The sequence below is a fragment of the Oryctolagus cuniculus genome, chromosome 1 (assembly GCF_964237555.1).
Source record: "Oryctolagus cuniculus chromosome 1, mOryCun1.1, whole genome shotgun sequence".
Classification (NCBI taxonomy): domain Eukaryota; kingdom Metazoa; phylum Chordata; class Mammalia; order Lagomorpha; family Leporidae; genus Oryctolagus; species Oryctolagus cuniculus.
The window spans coordinates 169,642,963-169,662,278 of record NC_091432.1 but is presented as its reverse complement, the minus strand read 5'-3'; the positions used below and the strand labels follow the sequence as shown (position 1 = coordinate 169,662,278).

Sequence of the window (19,316 nt, the reverse complement as noted above, 5' to 3'; positions counted from 1 at the left end):
GGATCTCCAGAGGGAAAAAACTTAGGTTAAAGATAACAAGAAGTAAAGAAATTCTAGAATATTAAGTCCACCTGTAAGACATGCTCCAGTATGTTAAGGTCATGCAGTGTAACCTCAGGGAACATTCTCACTACATTACATTACTTAATGTAAAGGCCAAAACTAATGACCTGTTGGCTAACAATTGAAGAGAACTATAAAGTTACTTCAGTGCTAAGGACATCAAAAGTCTATTTTTCAACAAAAAATACTCTTAACAAGGGAAATCAGTAGGAAGAATGTGATGAAAGTTTCTGAATGGGTCAGAAGATAATGCAACTCTGGCATATTAAGTGACTTGTATCTATTCTTGAGTGAGATACTCTCTTTGCAATCATAAAAACTTTATTACTCTATGAGACTCACTTTGGTGAAAAAATGACGAAATCAAGTTAGAGGCATTTTGCTGGATCAAGATCAACCAAAGAAAGGTAAAACTGAGTAAAATCACACAATTTTAAATAGAATTGGACAGCTCAAATCTCAACAGATGTTCTATAGTTTGAAAGTTCATATTCATCCTGGAAATGCAATAATATTTTCCCTCATTTCAAACAGAATTTGAGGAAGTTTTTATGTGGAATTACAATATAATAAGAACAGAATTTTAAGGATAAATAAGGGTAGTCTAAAAGAAGATAAGGGAATAATAATAAAATGAGGATAGGATAGAAATTCTTAGGAATGTGTGCATTAATAGAAAAATTCAGAACTTGAAATTAACACTAGTTTATGAGGTAAAAAATAAGCTTTGCCACTCACCAATTTTAACCTCTGTAATGGTATTCTGCCTACATCTATTTGTGTCCTTTCTGGGACATTAGTGAACCGAACTTCTGGGACTGCAACAGCACACATGACATGGGCCCACCTACAGGAAAGGAGACATTAAACATAAACAAGTGTTCCCTAAACTTACATACCTCCGAACTTCATCCTGGTGATGGCAGTTCTCACAGGTAGAAACTACACAGATGAGATAGAAAGCAAAAGCCTGCATCCATCATGAACAGATTCTGAATTTTAAACCTCCAGAACGACACCTGCATAGATTCGGCACCACATCTGCCCAACACTGTGACACAAAGAACTAGATGAAGACCAAAAACCCAATCCTACTATTGTACATATTTCTCTAAACTTGAAAGGTACTGAAGTATGAGTTTCCTATTTGTTGCAAAAATGTGATTTATATATTTCAGCTAATAAATAGCTAGCAAAATACTAGTATAATCAAAGGTATAAACCATGTATGGTGTACAATCTTTTTACATAACAAAAAATGTCACAAAGCAAGCTAGATTAAGCACTAGAAGTTTCCAAAAACAATTGGTTCTAATTAAATATTAAATCAAACTATTTCTGAAATTCTACTCTAATGAATGGAACCTCAGACAGGAGAAATGAATCTTGAGTTTGTTCCCCGGCTTCCTACTTAACATCTACTATCTCCTTCATATTCTGAATTACTTCAGAAAAATGGCAAAATCTCTATGAACACAATTAAATTGCCTGATAGATGCTATTCCCTCAAATAAATATAAAGACTCATAAGATTTGAAAAGATCGTGAAAGAAATATTATCAAATCCATCAGCCATTTTTAACCTAAAGACCCACACACCACCAGGTTCCATCTAGTCATTCAAGATCACAGGAAGAACAAGGATAAAATTAAACACTACTAGTGGGTTACCCTATAAACAAATACTGCTACTATAGGAAATACTTTTTGTTGTTGCTGTTCGAGCCCAAGGGTAGGAAGAAAACTTCCCATCTTCCGTCTTCCTAGGGACCATCTAAACCCGCTCATCGGCTGTACAGCTTGTACAACATCCAACTACTAGGGAAGAAGTTTTAGTACCGTGCCAATCATATCAACTTGGACTGAGAAAGATGATGACACAGTTTCTGAGACTAAGCTTTATCAATGTAGAAATGATAAAGGCCTTCACTCTTCCTTCTAAGCAACCAGACATATGTGCACATACACATAATTATGCTAACTCCAACAATACATTATATCAGGATTCCTAACTTGAATGCCCATGAGGCCAGACAGATATAAGCAAATACTGGTGTACTGGGAAATCATGGTTACCAAGGGACCGTTAGCCCCATGGAGTCTGGTCCTCATCTCAACTTGTTATCATTGCCTTAGAGAGCTATACATCCTTTTTTAAGGAAAGATAAAATACTAGATTTTTATGTCAAAATCTCTGGTTTTGGACTATAATTGAAATTTATAAGATGGTGTATATATCAAACATATCTTGGGGGATACATGTCCCTCTCAAGTGCCAGCTGGCAAACTGTGCCAGAACCATTTTCACATGTCTCTGAGATATTAAAGGACCCTTGAAATATGCTTTGGAATCATTTTTAGTATTAAAAACTTCTCTTGAAAATAAAATTCATGCAAAAATAGTCATAAAAACAAAATGCTTTCCTTTTTGGTCACTCTCTTTCAAGATTCTCTTCCTATTCCCAATCCGCCACTTGAAGTGTTAACGTAAGGGTGTTCTCCCTGTATTTTATGATTTAGTCCATAGGCATGCTCTCCTGTATTTGCTGGCATTAAATGTAAATGGTCTGGCTTTAATGTCATGATTTAATTTACTTGAAAATAACAATTTCACTGTTTTGAGAAATTTATTTTTAGTTTAATTGGATTCATCATATTAAACATGGGGATTCTAAGAGCACCTGGATGATATGAGCCATCTTCAATTTAAAAATTAAGATAGAGAGCCAGTGCTGTGGCATAGTAGGCTAAGCCTACGGACCTGAGGTGCCGGCATTCCATATGGGTGCCGGTTCGAGTCCCATCTGCTCCTTTTCTGATCCAGCTCTCTGCTATGACCTGGGGAAAAGAGTAGAAGATGGCACAAGAACTTGGGCCCCTGTTCCAGCATGGGAAACAGGGAAGAAGCTCCAAGCTTCAGATCAGCCAAGCTCCAGCTGTTGCGGCCACAGAGGGAGTGAACCAGTGGATGGAAGATCTTTCTCTGTCTCTCTCTCTAACTCTACCTCTCAAATAAATAAATAAAATTTTTAAAAAAATTAAGATAACCTATTCTTCAAGTTGTTAAACACATAGAGAAGAAACAAAGCATGGACACCCGCAACCAGCAAAAGTGAGACTATTATCAAAGGTGGTCTCTGACACACAGAATCCCAACACACAGAATCTCAACACCAAAAGTCTGGTACAATCCATACACTGAGAGGTAAATCAAACTGTCATCCAGAGGTTTTAGAAAGGAGAAAGCTTATAACAAAATTCAACACAATCAATGCATTACTTACTTATTGTTCATAGTCTGCTTAAGAGCACCCCCTCGCAAATTGCAAAGGCAGCATTCCTAGGAGAAAAGAAAATGCCACGGATTACCAGACCCACATAACAAAAGACATTAACATTCATCTAAGTATCTCAAAATATGCTGTTTTTATTTTAAAGTTATAACAATCAGGAATGACATGAAGGTAATTCAAGAATGGAAAGGAAGAGGATGGTGCTGTGGCATAGCAGGTAAAGCCTCCATCTGCTGCACCGGCACCACAGATAAGTGTTGGTTCGAGATTCACCTGATCCACTTCTAATCCAACTCCCTGCTAACGTGCCTGGGAAAGCAGTAGAAGATGACCTAAGTCCTGGGGCCCCTGTCCCACATGGGAGACCTGGAAGAAGCTCCAGATTCCTGGCTGTGGTCAGGACCAGCTTCAACTGTTGCAGCCATCTGGGCAGAGAACCAGCAGATGGACGATCTCTCTCTCTCTCTCTCTCTCTCTCTCTCTCTCTGTAAAGCAGCCTTTTAAATAAAAAGGAAGGAAGGGGGAAGGGAGGATGAAAAGGAAAATAAAAAGAAAGAATGGAAAGGAAAAAAGACACACAGAGAGGTAAGGGTATAGTCCTAAATGTTTTGGATTTATTTAGTTCCCAGAATGAAACTTCATAATCCTGAGATTTTCAATTGCTTTCATTGAAGGAAAGCTGGCTACACAGGAACCTTGGCAGCCTAGAGAGGTAGGTGCTAGAATTCTAGAGCAGAGACTATATATACCAATGGTTTCCATGTACTGTGGTAACTCATGCTTGGGTATAGAATTGCTATAGAATAGAGTTTGAGAGGCTTTGCTCAAACACACAAACATAAAGGACATTCAGTGAAATTCGGGCTTCATTCTTTCTGTGGAATAATGTTGTTGCAAAAATTGTTTTGCCCACACCAGGATATCTAGGCTGACAAAACGCTGCACGGAGGGGCCAGTGCTGTGTCGTAGCAGGTAAGGACTCTCATCTCATATGGGCGCCGGTTCAAGACCCAGCTGCTCCACTTCCAATCCAGCTCTCTGCTATGGCCTGGGAAAGCAGTAGAAGATGGCCCAAGTCCTTGGGACCTTGCACCCACATGGGAGACCCAGAAGAAGCTCCTGGTTCCTGACTTCGGATCAGCTCAACTCTGGCCGTTGCAGCCAATTGGGGAATGAACCAGCAGATGAAAGACCTTTCTCACTCACTCACTCACTCACTCTCTCTCTCTCTCTCTCTCTGCCTCTCCTTCTCTCATTATGTAACTTTCAAGTAAAAAAATAAATATTAAAAAAAAATACTACATGGAAGGGGCTAGCATTGTGGCGCAGTACATTAATCCATCTCTTGGGTCGCCCACATTCTGTATCAGAGTACTGGTTCAAATCCCACTGCTCTCCTTTCCAATACAATCATAGCTAATCCTGGGAAGGAATGGATAATGGCTCAAGTACTTAGGCCACTGCCACCAATGTGGGAGACCCAGATAGAGAGCCTCCTCCTAGCTTTGGGCTGATCCAGTTCTAGCCTGTGTTAAGGCATTTGGGGAGTGTACTAGCAGACATATCTGTCTCTCCCTTTCTCTCTGTAACTCTGTAAAAACATAAATCTTCTACAAAAACAAAAAAGAGCCATGTCTTCCACCACATAAGTTTATGTTTTTAGCAGCTTTTTTTCAATCTATGCTTTTTTAAAAAAAAATTTATTTATTTCTTTGAGAGGTAGAGTTACAGAAACAGAGAAGCTAACATGGAGAGAAAGGTCTTCCTCCGCTGGTTCACTCCCCAAATGTCAACAATATCCGGAGCTGGGTTGATCCAAAGCCAGGAGCCAGGAGCTTCTTCCAGGTCTCCTATACGGGTGCAGGGGGCCAAGGACTTAGGCAAACTTCTACAGGTTTCCCAGCCATAGCAAAGAGCCAGATCAGAAGAAGAGCAGCTGGGACACAAACTGGTTCCCATATGGGATACCAGCACTGCAGGTGGAGGGTTAGCCCACAACACCAGCCCCATTTTTACCTGTTTTATGGGTTGTAACTTGCAATACACTTCCTCACACCAAGGTCGCTGCTACAAATATAGACTTTCTTGGTTATTTCTCATTATGCTCTCATGAAAAAGTCCAGGAAAAGCAGACCCAGATAGCAGTGCTTTGCCTTCTGTTGACCTCGAATTTTTTTTATTAAATATTTATTAACTGCAAGCTTGTTCTCCCAAATTTCTGCATTAATATATTACTTAAAAAGGTATAGGTTATCTGTGGGTTTTTTTCCCCTCCTAACTGAATACATAAAATGGTCAGTATGCTGTGATCCAAGGTGATGTCTCTAATTTAATTTTTCACAGTCATGCCTCATATTACAAGGAATTAATCAAATTGACTTACTATTAATAATGAGGAGTTGAACTTCAGAGCTTTTCTGAGAACAACAAAAACAAATAGCAACAATCCCTCTATCTTTGTACCATTATTAAGTAATTAAAAAAAAAAAAAAAAAAGATAATGCGGCCCAGTGCTGTGGCACAGCGTGTTAATGCCCTGGCCGGAAGCACCGGCATCCTATATGGTTGCCGGTTTGAAACCTGGCTGCTCTACTTTCAATTCAGCTCTCTGTTCTGGACAGGGAAAGCAGTACAGGATGGCCCAGGTCCTTGGGCCCCTGCACATGTGTGGGAGACTCAGAAGAAGCTCCTGGCTCCGGGCTTTAGATCGGCGCAGCTCCGGCCGTTGCAGCCAACTGGGGAGTGAAGCATTGGATGGAAGACCTCTCTCTCTCTCTCTTGCTGCCTTTCCTCTCTGTGTAACTCTGACTTTCAAAGAAATAAATAATTAAATATTGAAAAAAAAAGCAATGCATGGAAATATTCAAATTTTCTATATCTAGAAAGTCTCTGAATGTCTGAAACATATTGGGGGAACTACTAAAAGCTCAGAGGAGCAAAAGGTGCCCACTGTATAGCCACTTGAATCCATTATAAACCCAGCTCAAGGAGCTAACAAATCAACACAAACTATTCTCTCTCCATACCATGAAACCATATTCTAGAAGGCTCCAGAACAATTGATTTTGATGAAGCAAATCAAGAAAGCAAAATTTCATGATCCAATTATTGTAAAGCAAAATTTTAGTAACTCATTTTATAAAAAGTTCTCAAAAGTATTTTTGTAGTAATTCCGTACATAGATGGGTGCAGTGGAAGATGGAGTGAGAGAGGGAGGGGGAACAAAAATGGAAACAAAACTCAAGGTCAAATTCCTTCACTCGATATATGATGTTAGTGTCAACACGGGAATGAAGCAGAGCACTATGGATTGTGCCAAGCTCAAACACTATTAGAAATAAATGCCTGCTTACTGAAGCTAGTATTAAGAAGGGGACAGTTTAAGAGAGTTAAACAGAATAAAGCAGCAGGGAGGCAGCTATAAAGAACCTGATTAGGATCATTAGTATAAACACATGTTCCAGAACACAATATGATGGGAAGAAAAATCTTTCTAAAATAGAATATGTAGACTGAAGATTTTAACAGAATTAAGAAGACCCCTCTCCCTGTGCAATTACATAATAAGTTATGCTAGGATAACCAGAGACCTCCACATCACAAAATTCGACAACTCCAAATCCTCTGTTCACCTGACCCCTTTGCAAGATTCAATACTGTTGATCCTTCCTGCAAAAATTTCTCCTTGTGATTTCCAATGCTCTTTTTCTCCTTAATGTCCTCCTCCGTGTCCAGTTAACTCTGAGCATCCTACGTAATGCTTCTCTCCACAAATGTTAGGATTTGTGCAATAGATACTATGACTTATCTCTCCACACATGCAAGCTGGACATCTGATCCAGCACCCAGACTCCAAGTACACTCCAAAGTCCAATTGCTCAAACATTTACTGAAAAGTCCAGCCAGGTCAACAGGCATCTAAAACACATATGCAATACTTAACTCACAGGCTGGTACTCTGCCATTGTTTCCTTATCAGTGACACCATCCATGGTATCTCTACTGAATATTTCTCTTCTCACCATAGATCCAATCAATTCTACTGACTCCACCTCGATCTATCCTGTTACACTCATCATCACTGCCATCATCTTGACTGACACCCCACACATCCTTAAAGAGACCCAACCAACTGTAATAGTCACCTTCAGCCACTCTGAGAAGCCTCACAAGGTCAAATTATTAAGGGCTTTGCCTTGGCCAACCACACTTTGTACTATTTTACATGCTTGACACCCCAGGGACTTCCAGTAAGGTTCCTTCTGCCCTAAAGACTTTAGAACCAGCCTTCTTCCATTCTTCATTCATTAACCTGAATACATTCTTGACATCTTAACCCAAATAGTACATCTACATACAAGGCTCCTCTGATAGCCAGATTCAGTTACTTCTTTCTGATAGAATCCCACTGGTACCTTATGCTAACACTAACCGTTTATTTAAAGCAACTTATTTTTACAAAAATCTATTGAATTCTATCAGCCGTCTTCATTAAACTGTGATCTCAATAAGTGCTACGACAACATGTGCCAAGTTAATCACACTTGCGCTATTATTCTATCTAATATATAGTAATCTTCAACATAATTTTGTTAAGTAATTAAGAAAATCTGGTAAACAGGGAAGAGTAAAAATCATGAAAATTACTAAATGATTCAAATATTACAAAGACTATATTCACACTATGCAGTTCTCTTAAGAAAGGATGGAATAAGCATTGGTGACTTGATATGATGTCATGAAACTATGAGTTGATGTGGAGTTATCTGTGACATGAAATCTTATTTCTCAGTAAAGAAGAAAAATACTTATACTCAGGTACATTCATAAATTATTTACATGAAATCATGGTTTCTGATTCTCTCAAGCTTGGAAAAGTGAGTAGAAAAGAATAATGCCATGTCAAGTCACATCATTTGTTAGATTCACTGTACTCACAGGGTCAAAACTACTTACTCTCGTAAAAACAACAAGATGCCAACTTGTCAAGTCATGCATTACTAAATGCCCATGTTCAAGGTTTAGAAGCAGGCAATGTTAAATACGATAATTCTTAACATTACGCACATTTCTTAAAGAGCACTTTGTTGAAATGGAAAAGTGTTGGTAACTCTAAAGTTAACAGGCTAGTAGTGTCCTGAAAAGTGGCCATCGTTTAAGAATCTGTACAATGCCTGATATATGTAAAAGCACTGTACCAAACACAGTTCTTATACCTGAATCATTCATCTTCAAACTATTTTAAGGAAAGAATTTAATGAGAAAGTAGACCAGACTGCTGTAGGACACTGATTCAATACACTATATGTATCAATAATAATCAAAAGAATAGACAGAAATATCATGTCAAAACATCCAAATACTTTGCCTCCGTTCTTCAACACAAACTTATTAGTAACTAATATTTCAGGTCACAGATGACGAAACTATGATACAGGAAACAAAGTAACTTCCCTAAGAAGATACAATCCACAGGTCATCAAACCTTTTCTGTAAATAGCAGATATTTGCCAACTTAGACTTTGCACAACTAAGGAGTCATTCCTACTATTCAACTCTGCCTTTGTATGACAACACCTAAATGAATAAGCAAGGCTGTGTCCCAACAACATCAGTTATTTCCAAAAATAGGGAATGTGCTGGGTTTGGCCTATGGGTTGAAATTTTCCATCATCTGACACAAACTGTAAAAGAAACAATTGATATTCAATCTCAGGACTCCCTAATCTAAAAGCCCAAGCTCCTTTTCTTTAGTACTATCTGCCTAAAGCATAAAGCAAGGCATAGGTATCAAAGTAGAGTGCCAAAATAAAAAAGAAATGCTGCACTGTGAAGCTCACAAGTGAAAAGGAGAAAGATCTTCAAGAACTCAATCAAACCATGGAGCAGATATAAAAGGGCATCAAGCAAGAGTTCCCATTTCTTCACTTCCACGGATAATCAACAATTGCTTTTTAAAACGTAATTCCTCAAAAGAACCCACAGCATTAAAAATTTTTTTACAAGGACCAGCATGGTGGTGCAGCAGATTTAGCCACTCACTGCCTACGAAGGATGCATCCCACATGAGTACTGGCTTAACTCTCAGCTGCTCCACTTCCTATCCAGTTCCCTGCAAATATGGCTGGGAAAGCAGTGGATGATGTCCAAGTGCCTGAGTCCCTACTCTCCAAGTAGGAGATCCTGATGGAGTTATAGGCTCCTAGCTTTGGCCTGGTCATTGCAGCCATATGCAGAGGTAACCAGTAGATGGAAGATCAACGCATCTCAGATCTCTCTCTGTAATGCTGCCTTTCAAAAAATTAATAACATTTTAAAAGGTATATTTATTTATTTGAAAGTCAGAGTAACAAACAGAGAGAAGAAGAGGCACAGAGAGCACTCCCCAACTGGCCCAACAGTCAGAGCCATGCCAATTTGAAGTGAGGAGCCAGGAGCTTTCTACGGGTCTTCCCACGTGGGTGTAGGGGCCATCTTGTACTGCTTTCTTGGCCACAGCAGAGAGCTGGATCAGAAGTGGACAGCGGGGACTTGAACCAGTGCCCATATGGGATACTGGCACTCCAAGCGGCATCTTTACCCACTACGCCACGGTGCTGGCCCCCAAATTAATAATTTTTTAAAAAATTACATTACAAAACTGCATATAACAATGTTTCAATTGTTTTGTTGATCTAGCTAATATTAGATCATTAAAGTTACCCCCACTTTACCATCGAAATAATGGTAATACCATTTCCAACAGCATTTTAGATATGCTAACCTAAGGTATCACATTAAACTGAGAACACTGAAATTGGAGAGCCAAGTCCTACCACAGAGGACAGGGTTCATATCACAATTCTGCCATTTCTAGAGGTATGACATTGTCAAACTGCATCAAGATCTGTACCTTAGAAATCTGACTTGTAAAAGGGAAAATAACCTCATTTTCATTGGCACACACTAAATATGAAGAATCTTCAAAAATGTTTGTGGAAAATTCATATTCTAAAAAACCAATGCAAGAATCTGAAAAACTACTTGCACCAAAATAAACTTATCTTTTAATTCTATTTTCCATTAAACGTTTTGATGTATGCTCAGAAAATAGGAACATTGATTGGATGTGGAAAAAGTTAAATGTGGTTCAAGATAACTAAGAAAACAAACGTATAAATTATATGTGCTATCTAACCAGAAACAGTGAAGCAAATCGGTAATAGAATATTACCTACAAAATACTGAAAGCAGGAGCCAGAGCTGTGGCCCAACAGGTTAACGCCCTGCCTGAAGCGCTGACATCCCACATGGGCAGTGGTTTGAGACCTGACTGCTCCACTTCCAATCCAGCTCTCTGCTGTGTCCTGGGAAAGCAGTAGAGGATGGCCCAAGTCCTTGGGCCCCTGCACCTGTGTGGGAGACCTGAAAAAAGCTCCTGGCTCCTGGCTCCTGGCTTTGGATCAGCTCAACTCCGGCCATTGCAGCCATCTAGGGAGTGGCTCCTCTTTCAGTCTAGCTCTCTGCTGTGGCCCAGGAGGGCAGTGGAAGATGGCCCAAATACTTGGGTCCCTGCACCCACATGGGAGACCAGTAGGAGGCACCTGGCTCCTGGCTTCGGATCGGCACAGCGCCGGCCGTAGTAGCCATTTGGGGAATGAACCAAAGGAAGGAAGACCTTTCTCTGTCTCTCGCTCACTGTCTATAACTCTACCTGTCAAATAAATAAATAAATAAATAAAAATTTTAATTGTAATATCTAAGATTTTAAAATAATAAAGGTTGAAATTTAAAATAGGCATAGCAAATTCATAAACACAAATACTGAGAATTATGAAATCTAGTAATATGGGGAAATGCTAAGGCATGTTAAATAAATTGCAATACCATTTATATCTCCCAAGAATAGCAAGCTATAACTCTAGGTTATGTGTAAAGACCTAAAAGACCAGTTGAAAAAATATTATCGGTACTTTTCCATTAAAAATGATTTAAAAATTTGATAGAATTGGAAATGGGAGAAAGACCTAATAATATTTAGTACTTTACATTAATAAAATGAAAATACACAAGAAATGAAATTGTTTTACATTAAATATCTGCTATTTAAAATTAAATGACATAAGTTTTCTCTGTTTTGTGGTAACTAATAGAATACCAGAAATATAATGAATAGGAGTGAAATGGACATTTTGAGATTCAATGATTGTTTACAGCCCTTATCTCTACTGTTGAGGAGCAGTGTTTTTTTCTTCTATTTGTTGAACTCTCTACTTAGGATAGGGTTAACCTTGTGAGTATAAAGTAAACTGAAATTAGATCATTGTAAAAATTAAGAGAGGAAGGAGAAGGAAGGATGGGAGCATAAGTGGGAGGGAGGGCAGGGTGGGAAAATTTGAAGTAACTATGAGTGTTTATTTCACTTGTTTTTATATTTTTACATAAATGGGAAAAAAAGTTTAAGGACATATTGGTGTGTTTGAAAGGCAAAAGAGAGAGAGAGAGAGAGAGAGAGAGAGAGAGACCTTCCACCCACTGATTCACTCCACAAATGGCCATGACACCAACGCCATAGGTTTTGTACATGGGGGGCAAGGGCCCAAATACGTGGACTTTCTTCCACGATGTTTGCAGAGAGCTGACTGGGAAGCACAAAAGCCAGGACTCAGATCAGCACTCTGATAGGGAATCCTGGCATTACAAATGGTGGCTTAAATTAATGGACCACAACACTAGCACCTTAAAAGAAAATTTTAACAGGCACACATCATCTCATCTAGAGTGTTTCAGAGAACTGAAATTTCTTGCCAATCTAACCTGTGAGATACTGAAATTGTTCAGCCCTACAGAACAAAATAAGCAAGTAAAATTAAACAGTCTGTGCACATTGCCAGCCTTCTTTTATCTTATGTTTAATGAGCATGCTTTTTCCAGGAACAATAACATCCAGGATAAAATGACTCACTATTATAAAGATTTAGATACATTGCAAGTCAACCAATGTACCCTAAAACAAAACAAAAAATACACTAAAATGCCTGTAAAAACGTGATTACTCTATAAGGCAGCTGTTATTTCTATCTCTGAGGAACAGCATTAAAAAAAAAAAGCCATTCTGTTACATATTTTTCCCTCAGGGTAGCTAAAAGCTGAATGAAAAAATAAGAAATCAGATCATATTCTAAATATTTCAGTTTTCCCACTTAGGACCCTTTCCCACACCTAAAAAATTCCCCCAATAACATTGCCAATATTTTTAAATTTTGATTTATAAAAAATTACCACTGAGATGAACAGCTCATATCCCAATTTACAACATGGAATGATTCCTTTATGGCTGAGTTATTAAACCAAGAAAAAGAGTGCTTATAATCAGAATGCTGACACAACATTAGCGACAGTGAGGGGCACAGTTATAATGCAGCTATCTCAGTTGTTCATTATTCGTAGTATAAGGAAATCATGTTCCAATAGCTCTTTACAAAACATCAGTTAAACAAATGCCAATACAAACATCCTCAAGCTGCCTCGTAAGAAGCTCTCATTTTAGCTGACACATCCACACGTGCCACTAAAGCCAATTTTCAGTGTTAGAGAAAAACTATGAGATTGAAGTACTCCTACACACATGCCCTCATTAATCTGGCAGGTTCATAACAGGAATGCGAAACTGTAAGAGGGTTGTCTGAGCTGAGAAAACAAAGAGTAATTAATCACATTAAAAGAAAACTAGTGTTCATCACAAAAAATTGTAAGAGCCACTTCTGGATGGGTGACTCCGTTATCAGGGATGGAGAGAGAATGCAATCTCACTAAAGGGCAAGGCAGGCACGAATTCTGAAGGATCAGGAAACTGAACGACAAGTATTAAATGTAATGCCCTTCAAATGAAATTCCACAATCTCCAATGAGTCTTATACTAAACAAGAGAGTTCTCTTAGATGTCCACATCTATTTGTATTATGTATGTATAAGGTAACATCCAAGAAATAGTGATGAGTCAGCATAATGCACTCTAGACACCTTGGAACAGCAGCGAATGACACACAATCTACCTTTAGTAAACTTACACTGGGGCAGATCGGGAGTTTCTAAGTGAGTGATTATGTACATGTGAAGAGGTGTTACATGCTAATAGAATAGGCCATACATTTATCTAAAGAGAGGTGATGCAGGCGGATTTTGGCCTTTTCTAACAGAAAAGGTGTTCAATGAGAAAAAGCTTATGATGGGACCGATGCTGTGGCGTAGTGGCATTCCATATGGGCGCCAGTTCGAGTCGTGGCTGTGCCACTTCCAATCGAGCTCTCTGCTATAGCTTGGGAAAGCAGTAGAGGAAGCAAGTTCTTGGACCCCTGCGGCCACGTGGGAGACCAGGAAGATGATCCTGGCTCCTGCCTTTGGATCAGAGTAGTTCCAGCTGTTGCGGCCAATGGGGAAGTGAACCAGCAGATGGAAGACACCTCTCTCTCTCTCTCTCTCTCGCTCTCGCTCTCTCTCTTTCCCTCTCTCCTTCTATCTCTGTGTAACCCTGATTTAAAAAAAATAAATCTTAAAAAAGAAAAAGAAACAACATAGGATGGAGTTTCACAGACCATGGAAAAAGATGATGGCTTTACTCTGAGATGGGAAGCTACTCTACGATTTGATGAGGGCAAGGACATCATCTAACTCACATTTTAAATGGATCACCTTACCTGATATTTGATGGCAGACTATAAGAGGTACAGGGGTACAAGTGGGAAGTTATCTAATTATAGTCACAGTCCAAGAAAAAGGTAATGAGTAAATCCCATCTGACTAATATCCAGCTAAAGTGGTAACAATTGAACGAGATTCTAGATTCACTTGGAACATACAGAAGAAAGCATGCACGTTCAGATCGATAAGAGGTATGACAAAAAGAAAAACACAAAATCTAAATTAAAAACTTTAGGAGGCCTGAGTTTCCATTCACTAGAAATGAGAAGGTCTAAAGGAAAACTGGAACTGAGTTTCGGACAGGCTGGTTTGAGATGATTGTTGGAAAAGCAACAAGAAAATGACTTTATAGGACTACAGACTGGGAAGGTTGACTTGCACATACAAATATATACAATACCAATGAGTAGATGCTATGTGAACCCATCAAAACATTGAAACTGGATGAGATCTTGACACAGGGTAGTATAGAGAAGAGACACATATTTGGAACTCTGTGGGAACTGTAACATTATCAGCTTGGGGAAATGAAGAGGACCTCACGGAGTACAATAAGAAAAAATGGATGGTAGGTGGTACAGAGGAAACAACAGAATGCTGGAATATGTGAATATAGTGCCTCAAGCAGGAGGAAGTGATCAACTGATGGTGCTGATGAAACAGAGGTTTCCAAGGAATGTGGGCAAAACCTATAATTGGAAAGAGTTAGAAGTCCAAAAATTGGAATGGCGCTGTGGCATAGCGGGTAAAGCCACTATTTGCAGTGCCGACATCGCATATGGACAGCAGCTTGAGTCCTGGCTACTCCACTTCTGATTCAGCACTCTGTTAATGGCCTGAGAAAGCAGTAAGAAGATGGCCCAAGACATTAGGCTCCTGCACCCATGTGAGAGACCTGGAAGACACTCCTGGAACCTGGCTCCTGGCTTCAGATCAGCCTAGCTCCGACGGTTGTGGCAATCTGCGGAGTGAACCAACAGATGGAAGACCCATCTCTCTCTGCTTCTGCCTATCTGTAACTCTACCTTTCAAATAGATAAATAAATCTTTTAAACAAAAAAAGAATTAACAAAATTCTCTAGGAAAGAGTGTAGAAAGTAGAAGTTTAGACAAAGTGAGAAATCCTGAAGTGAGAGATGAAACTTAAAATGCAATATACCTAGTAGAATGTTACATTTAAAATGAAAACTAATGACCTCTTCAGAAGGCTGTCTACTGAGTTCTGTATTTACTTCCTAATATGCTAACAACAACTATCTCTGAAAACAACAGAAATTCATGTAATTCAGGCCCAAACTGGGGGAAACCAAGATACAGTCAAGGTGTCAGAAGAGCTTATTTCTTGCATATAGCCCTGGAAAAGAATCTCTTTCCAGGTCCTCTCTAGCTTTTAGAAGCCAGACACATGCCCCAGTTTTTGGTCCTTTTCTTTCATCTTCGAGGCCAGCAAAGGAAGTACTTCTTACATACATATTTCATTCTAACCTCATCCACCTACCTTTTCCAAATATAAGGACTTTGTTACTGCACTGGATACACTCAGACCATCCAGCATAATTTCCCAATTATAAGGTCAGCAGATGAATAATTTTTCTTTTTTAATACTTATTTATGTATTTGAAAGGCACACAGAATTAAATGAAGAGATGCAAAGATTGTCTATCTACTAGTTCATTCCCCAGATGGCAGCAACGGCAGAGGCTGGGCCAGGAAGAAATTAGGAGCCTGGAACTCTATGTGTGTCTCCAATATGGGTGGCAGGGGCCCAGGCAATTGGGCATCTTCTGCTACTTTCCCAGGAATATTAGCAGGGAACTAGATTGGAACTGGTGCCCGTATGGGATGCTGTCATTGCAGGAGGTGGCTGACTCCTCGGCACAACAACACACACATACCGTAATTCCCTTTTCCGTGCAACAAAATATTGTCAGACATGGTCCAGAATTAAGTATGTGGAATATGTTTGGTGTGAAAGGGGTGCACTATTATGAGTACTTCCAGAAACTCTGGCCAAAAAAAAAGTACAAAATGCCAAATCAAGTAACCACTGAGCTCCCATTTTGGGCTGAGATGTGTTTCTCATCTCATATGCATGGTTTTAGTACAAATACACAAGTTAAGTATTGGTACTTACTGACATTAAACAAAAGAAGTTAATGAGGCAGGCATTTGAGACAGCAACTTAGCTACAACTTGGTAAACCTACGTCCCATATAAGTGTCTAAGTCCAAGTCCCAGGTCTTCTTCCAATTCCAGTTTCCTGCTAATATACACTCTGAGAGGCAGCAGATTAAAGGCTGAAGTACTTGGGTCTCTGACAGCCATGCGTGAGACCTGACTGAAATCCATGCTGCTGGCTTCAGTTCCAAGTATGGCAGGAATTTTCGGAGTATATGAGAGCATGGACAATCTCTCTCATCTTTCTCCTCTACTCGAAAACAAAAATATTTTTAAAAAACATTCTAATGAATGAGCTAAAACACTAAGTAGTTTACAGAGCAGTTGTTGTGGTACAGAGGATTAAGCCAAAGCTTAGGATGTCTCTATTCCATATCAGTATATCCACTCAAGCTCTGACTACTTCACTTCCAATCTAGCTGCCGACTAATGTCCTGAGAAGCAGCAGATGATGGCTCAAATATTTGAGTCCCTGACACCCATGTAGGAAAACAAGATAGAGTTCCTGGATACTAGCTTCAGCCTGGCCCAGTCCTGGTTGTTATAGCCATTTGTAGAGTGAACTAGTTGATGGAAGATCTCTTTCTCTCACCCCTCACCCAGCCTCTTGCCTTTGTATGGGTGTGTATGTGTTACTCTGCCTTTCAAATAAATGAATCCTCTTTAATTAAAGGAGGGGCTGGCGCTGTGGCAAAGTGAGTAAAATTGTTGCCTACAGTGCTTATTAGTGCCCATCCCATATGGGCGCCGGTTAATGTCAGGGCTGCTTTCCACTTCTGATCCAGCTCTCTGCTAAGGCCTGAGAAAACAGTGGAAGATGGTCCAAATCTTTGGGCCCCTGCAGCCATATGGGAGACCCAGAAGAGTCTACTGGCTCCTGGCTTCAGTTGGACCAAGCTCCAGCCATTGCAGCCATTTGGGGAGTCAACCAGCAGATGGAGACCTCTCTCTCTCCTCTCCTCTCCTTCCCTTCTCCTCTGCTCCCCTCCCCTTCTTTCTGTTTTTGCCTCTCTCTAATTCTACCTTTCAAATAAATACATAAATTTTTTATAAAAAAAAGGTCTAAGAAGTTCACAAAATCTTATATTCATATATTTACACACAAAAGAACTTTCAGTGACTCACGTAAGCCTAAACATCATTAATAATTCTCAGGAAAAATTATAAGTGAAACAGTCTTCTATTCTTATAGATGAAATCTCTAGAACTTTACAAAATACAAACTGAATTTTCATTCTATTTTCATCAGCATACATTATACTTCTTCATGTTTTACAATACTGACAAAGTAAACTCAGTACCATTTAACTATTTAAATATCATCAAACATTTGTTTCACAGAGAACTAATGCAGGGAAAAACATACTGTTTATTTCAAAACACATTTCTTCGACAGATTTCTTCCTAATATTATAGCTCATAGCAGTATGAAAGTCTGCAGAGTACCCATTCTGTAGCTGTATAACAAGCCAGGAACAGGCTAGGTAACAAGAAATAGCATGTAAATAATTTAAGAGTAGTCAGACTTAATCTACATAGGACTTATGATTAATTACATAATAGTATTTCCAGGAACCTGAGCAAAGCACTTCAAGTTGAACATACTTACAACTTTGTCAAAATTGTGTAACATATGACTTACAAATAAAAACTCAGCTGGCTTATTCTTTCTTCTCAGCGTGACCACTGACAACAGCATAGTACACGATTTTTTCATCCTCCCACTGGATTAATTTTTGAAATTTATGAGAAATGCCTGTACTACAGTTTTCCCCCTATGCTCTTCCTAGGAATCTCTGCTCATTGTGCCTTGCGCCCTGTGACCTCCAGGCATGCACATCCTGGGATGTAGTACAGCACGTTAGGCTCCCCATAATGTCTCTCATTACTCTTCCTGACTTTGCTTGTGCTCTCTGGTTGAAGCACTGAAGATTAATGAGGCATTTGTTTTCAATCAAGAAGCTATTTATGAATACAGTTAAACTTACAGTAAGCTATGTGGACTCTTCTCCATTACAAAAGGGAGAGAGACAGGACTGTGTTTATTGCGCAAATGAGAGAGGAAAGAAAAGAGAAAAATGGTTTGTGACTTTTAAGCCTGTAAGAAGCACCCTAACAGAAAGGCTTCCACATCTTAGCTATGATGTCAACATAATTGACAGCCAAAAATGTGTTGTTCTATGTGGTTAAAGAAACACAATTAATACCAGCATGGTGTCTGTGCACCAAGGTTTAATACATTTGTTCAGAATAATTTGACTACAGGGAAAGTAAGACATAAGTCTGAGTGCAAGAGCACTGTGTCAGATGGGAGAGCAGGGTCCTGGCTAGTGACTTACATGCATAACCCGATGAGAAGGAGCAGCACGGTGAAAGCCACAGCTTGGCCCGTGAATGGCCAGTGCATACTGCTGAATGTCCAGCATTTAACTAGAATGGGTCCTTTCTTTTTCTACTAGTTTTACACTATATGTGGATCAAAGTCAGCATTACAGGCAGGAAGCTTCTCATGACCTGTTCTTGAAGTATCTTATGGGATTAAAAAATAAAAAAGTACAGCACAGATCAGATCACAGGAAGTAGCAATGCTACCATGACCTCTCAAGGCCATAAGAAAATCTGACCTAAAAATCAATCATTCTGATCTACAAAGCTACTTCAGACTTCCTCAAAAAAGGAACCACGAGTTAGAGAATTTGATTCAGGAGTTGATCCAGTTCTGGGAAAGGTCTGCTCATAAGAAACGAGAGTAAGTCTGAAAGGGGAAAGAACACGCACTATTCAACTGACCAATAATGCTAATTGTTATATATTAAGAAGATAGCCAATTAGACTACAGGTTAGTGCTGGCTCTAATTACAATGAAAATAATTAAAAAAAAAAAAAAAAAAACAGTGCGCAGTATTAGGTCAGCTGCTCAGCCTTCTTTCTACTCTAAAAGCAAATAGTTAATAAGAATGAGTCTTGGCCTGGAAATCTAGAGACCCACGTGGGTGCAGGGAACCAAGGACCCGGGACATCCTCTACTGCTTTCCCAGGCTATAGCAGAGAGCTGGATCGGAAGTGGAGCAGCCGGATCTTGAACCAGCATCCATATGGGAT

General features: G+C 39.4%; 1 protein-coding gene across 5 annotated transcripts in view; it reads right to left on the bottom strand.

The window, feature by feature from the left end:
• The window catches only part of KDM4C (lysine demethylase 4C), a 350,839-nt gene that overhangs the window by 126,870 nt on the left and 204,653 nt on the right, over positions 1–19,316 (bottom strand). For all 5 annotated transcript variants that reach the window (XM_051858176.2, XM_051858178.2, XM_051858187.2 and 2 more), the window contains 2 exons: positions 3,348–3,403; positions 802–910 (listed from right to left, as the gene is read on the bottom strand). In XM_051858176.2, coding sequence (XP_051714136.1) covers positions 802–910; positions 3,348–3,403 — 165 coding nt within the window. The remainder of the gene's footprint in view (positions 1–801; positions 911–3,347; positions 3,404–19,316) is intronic.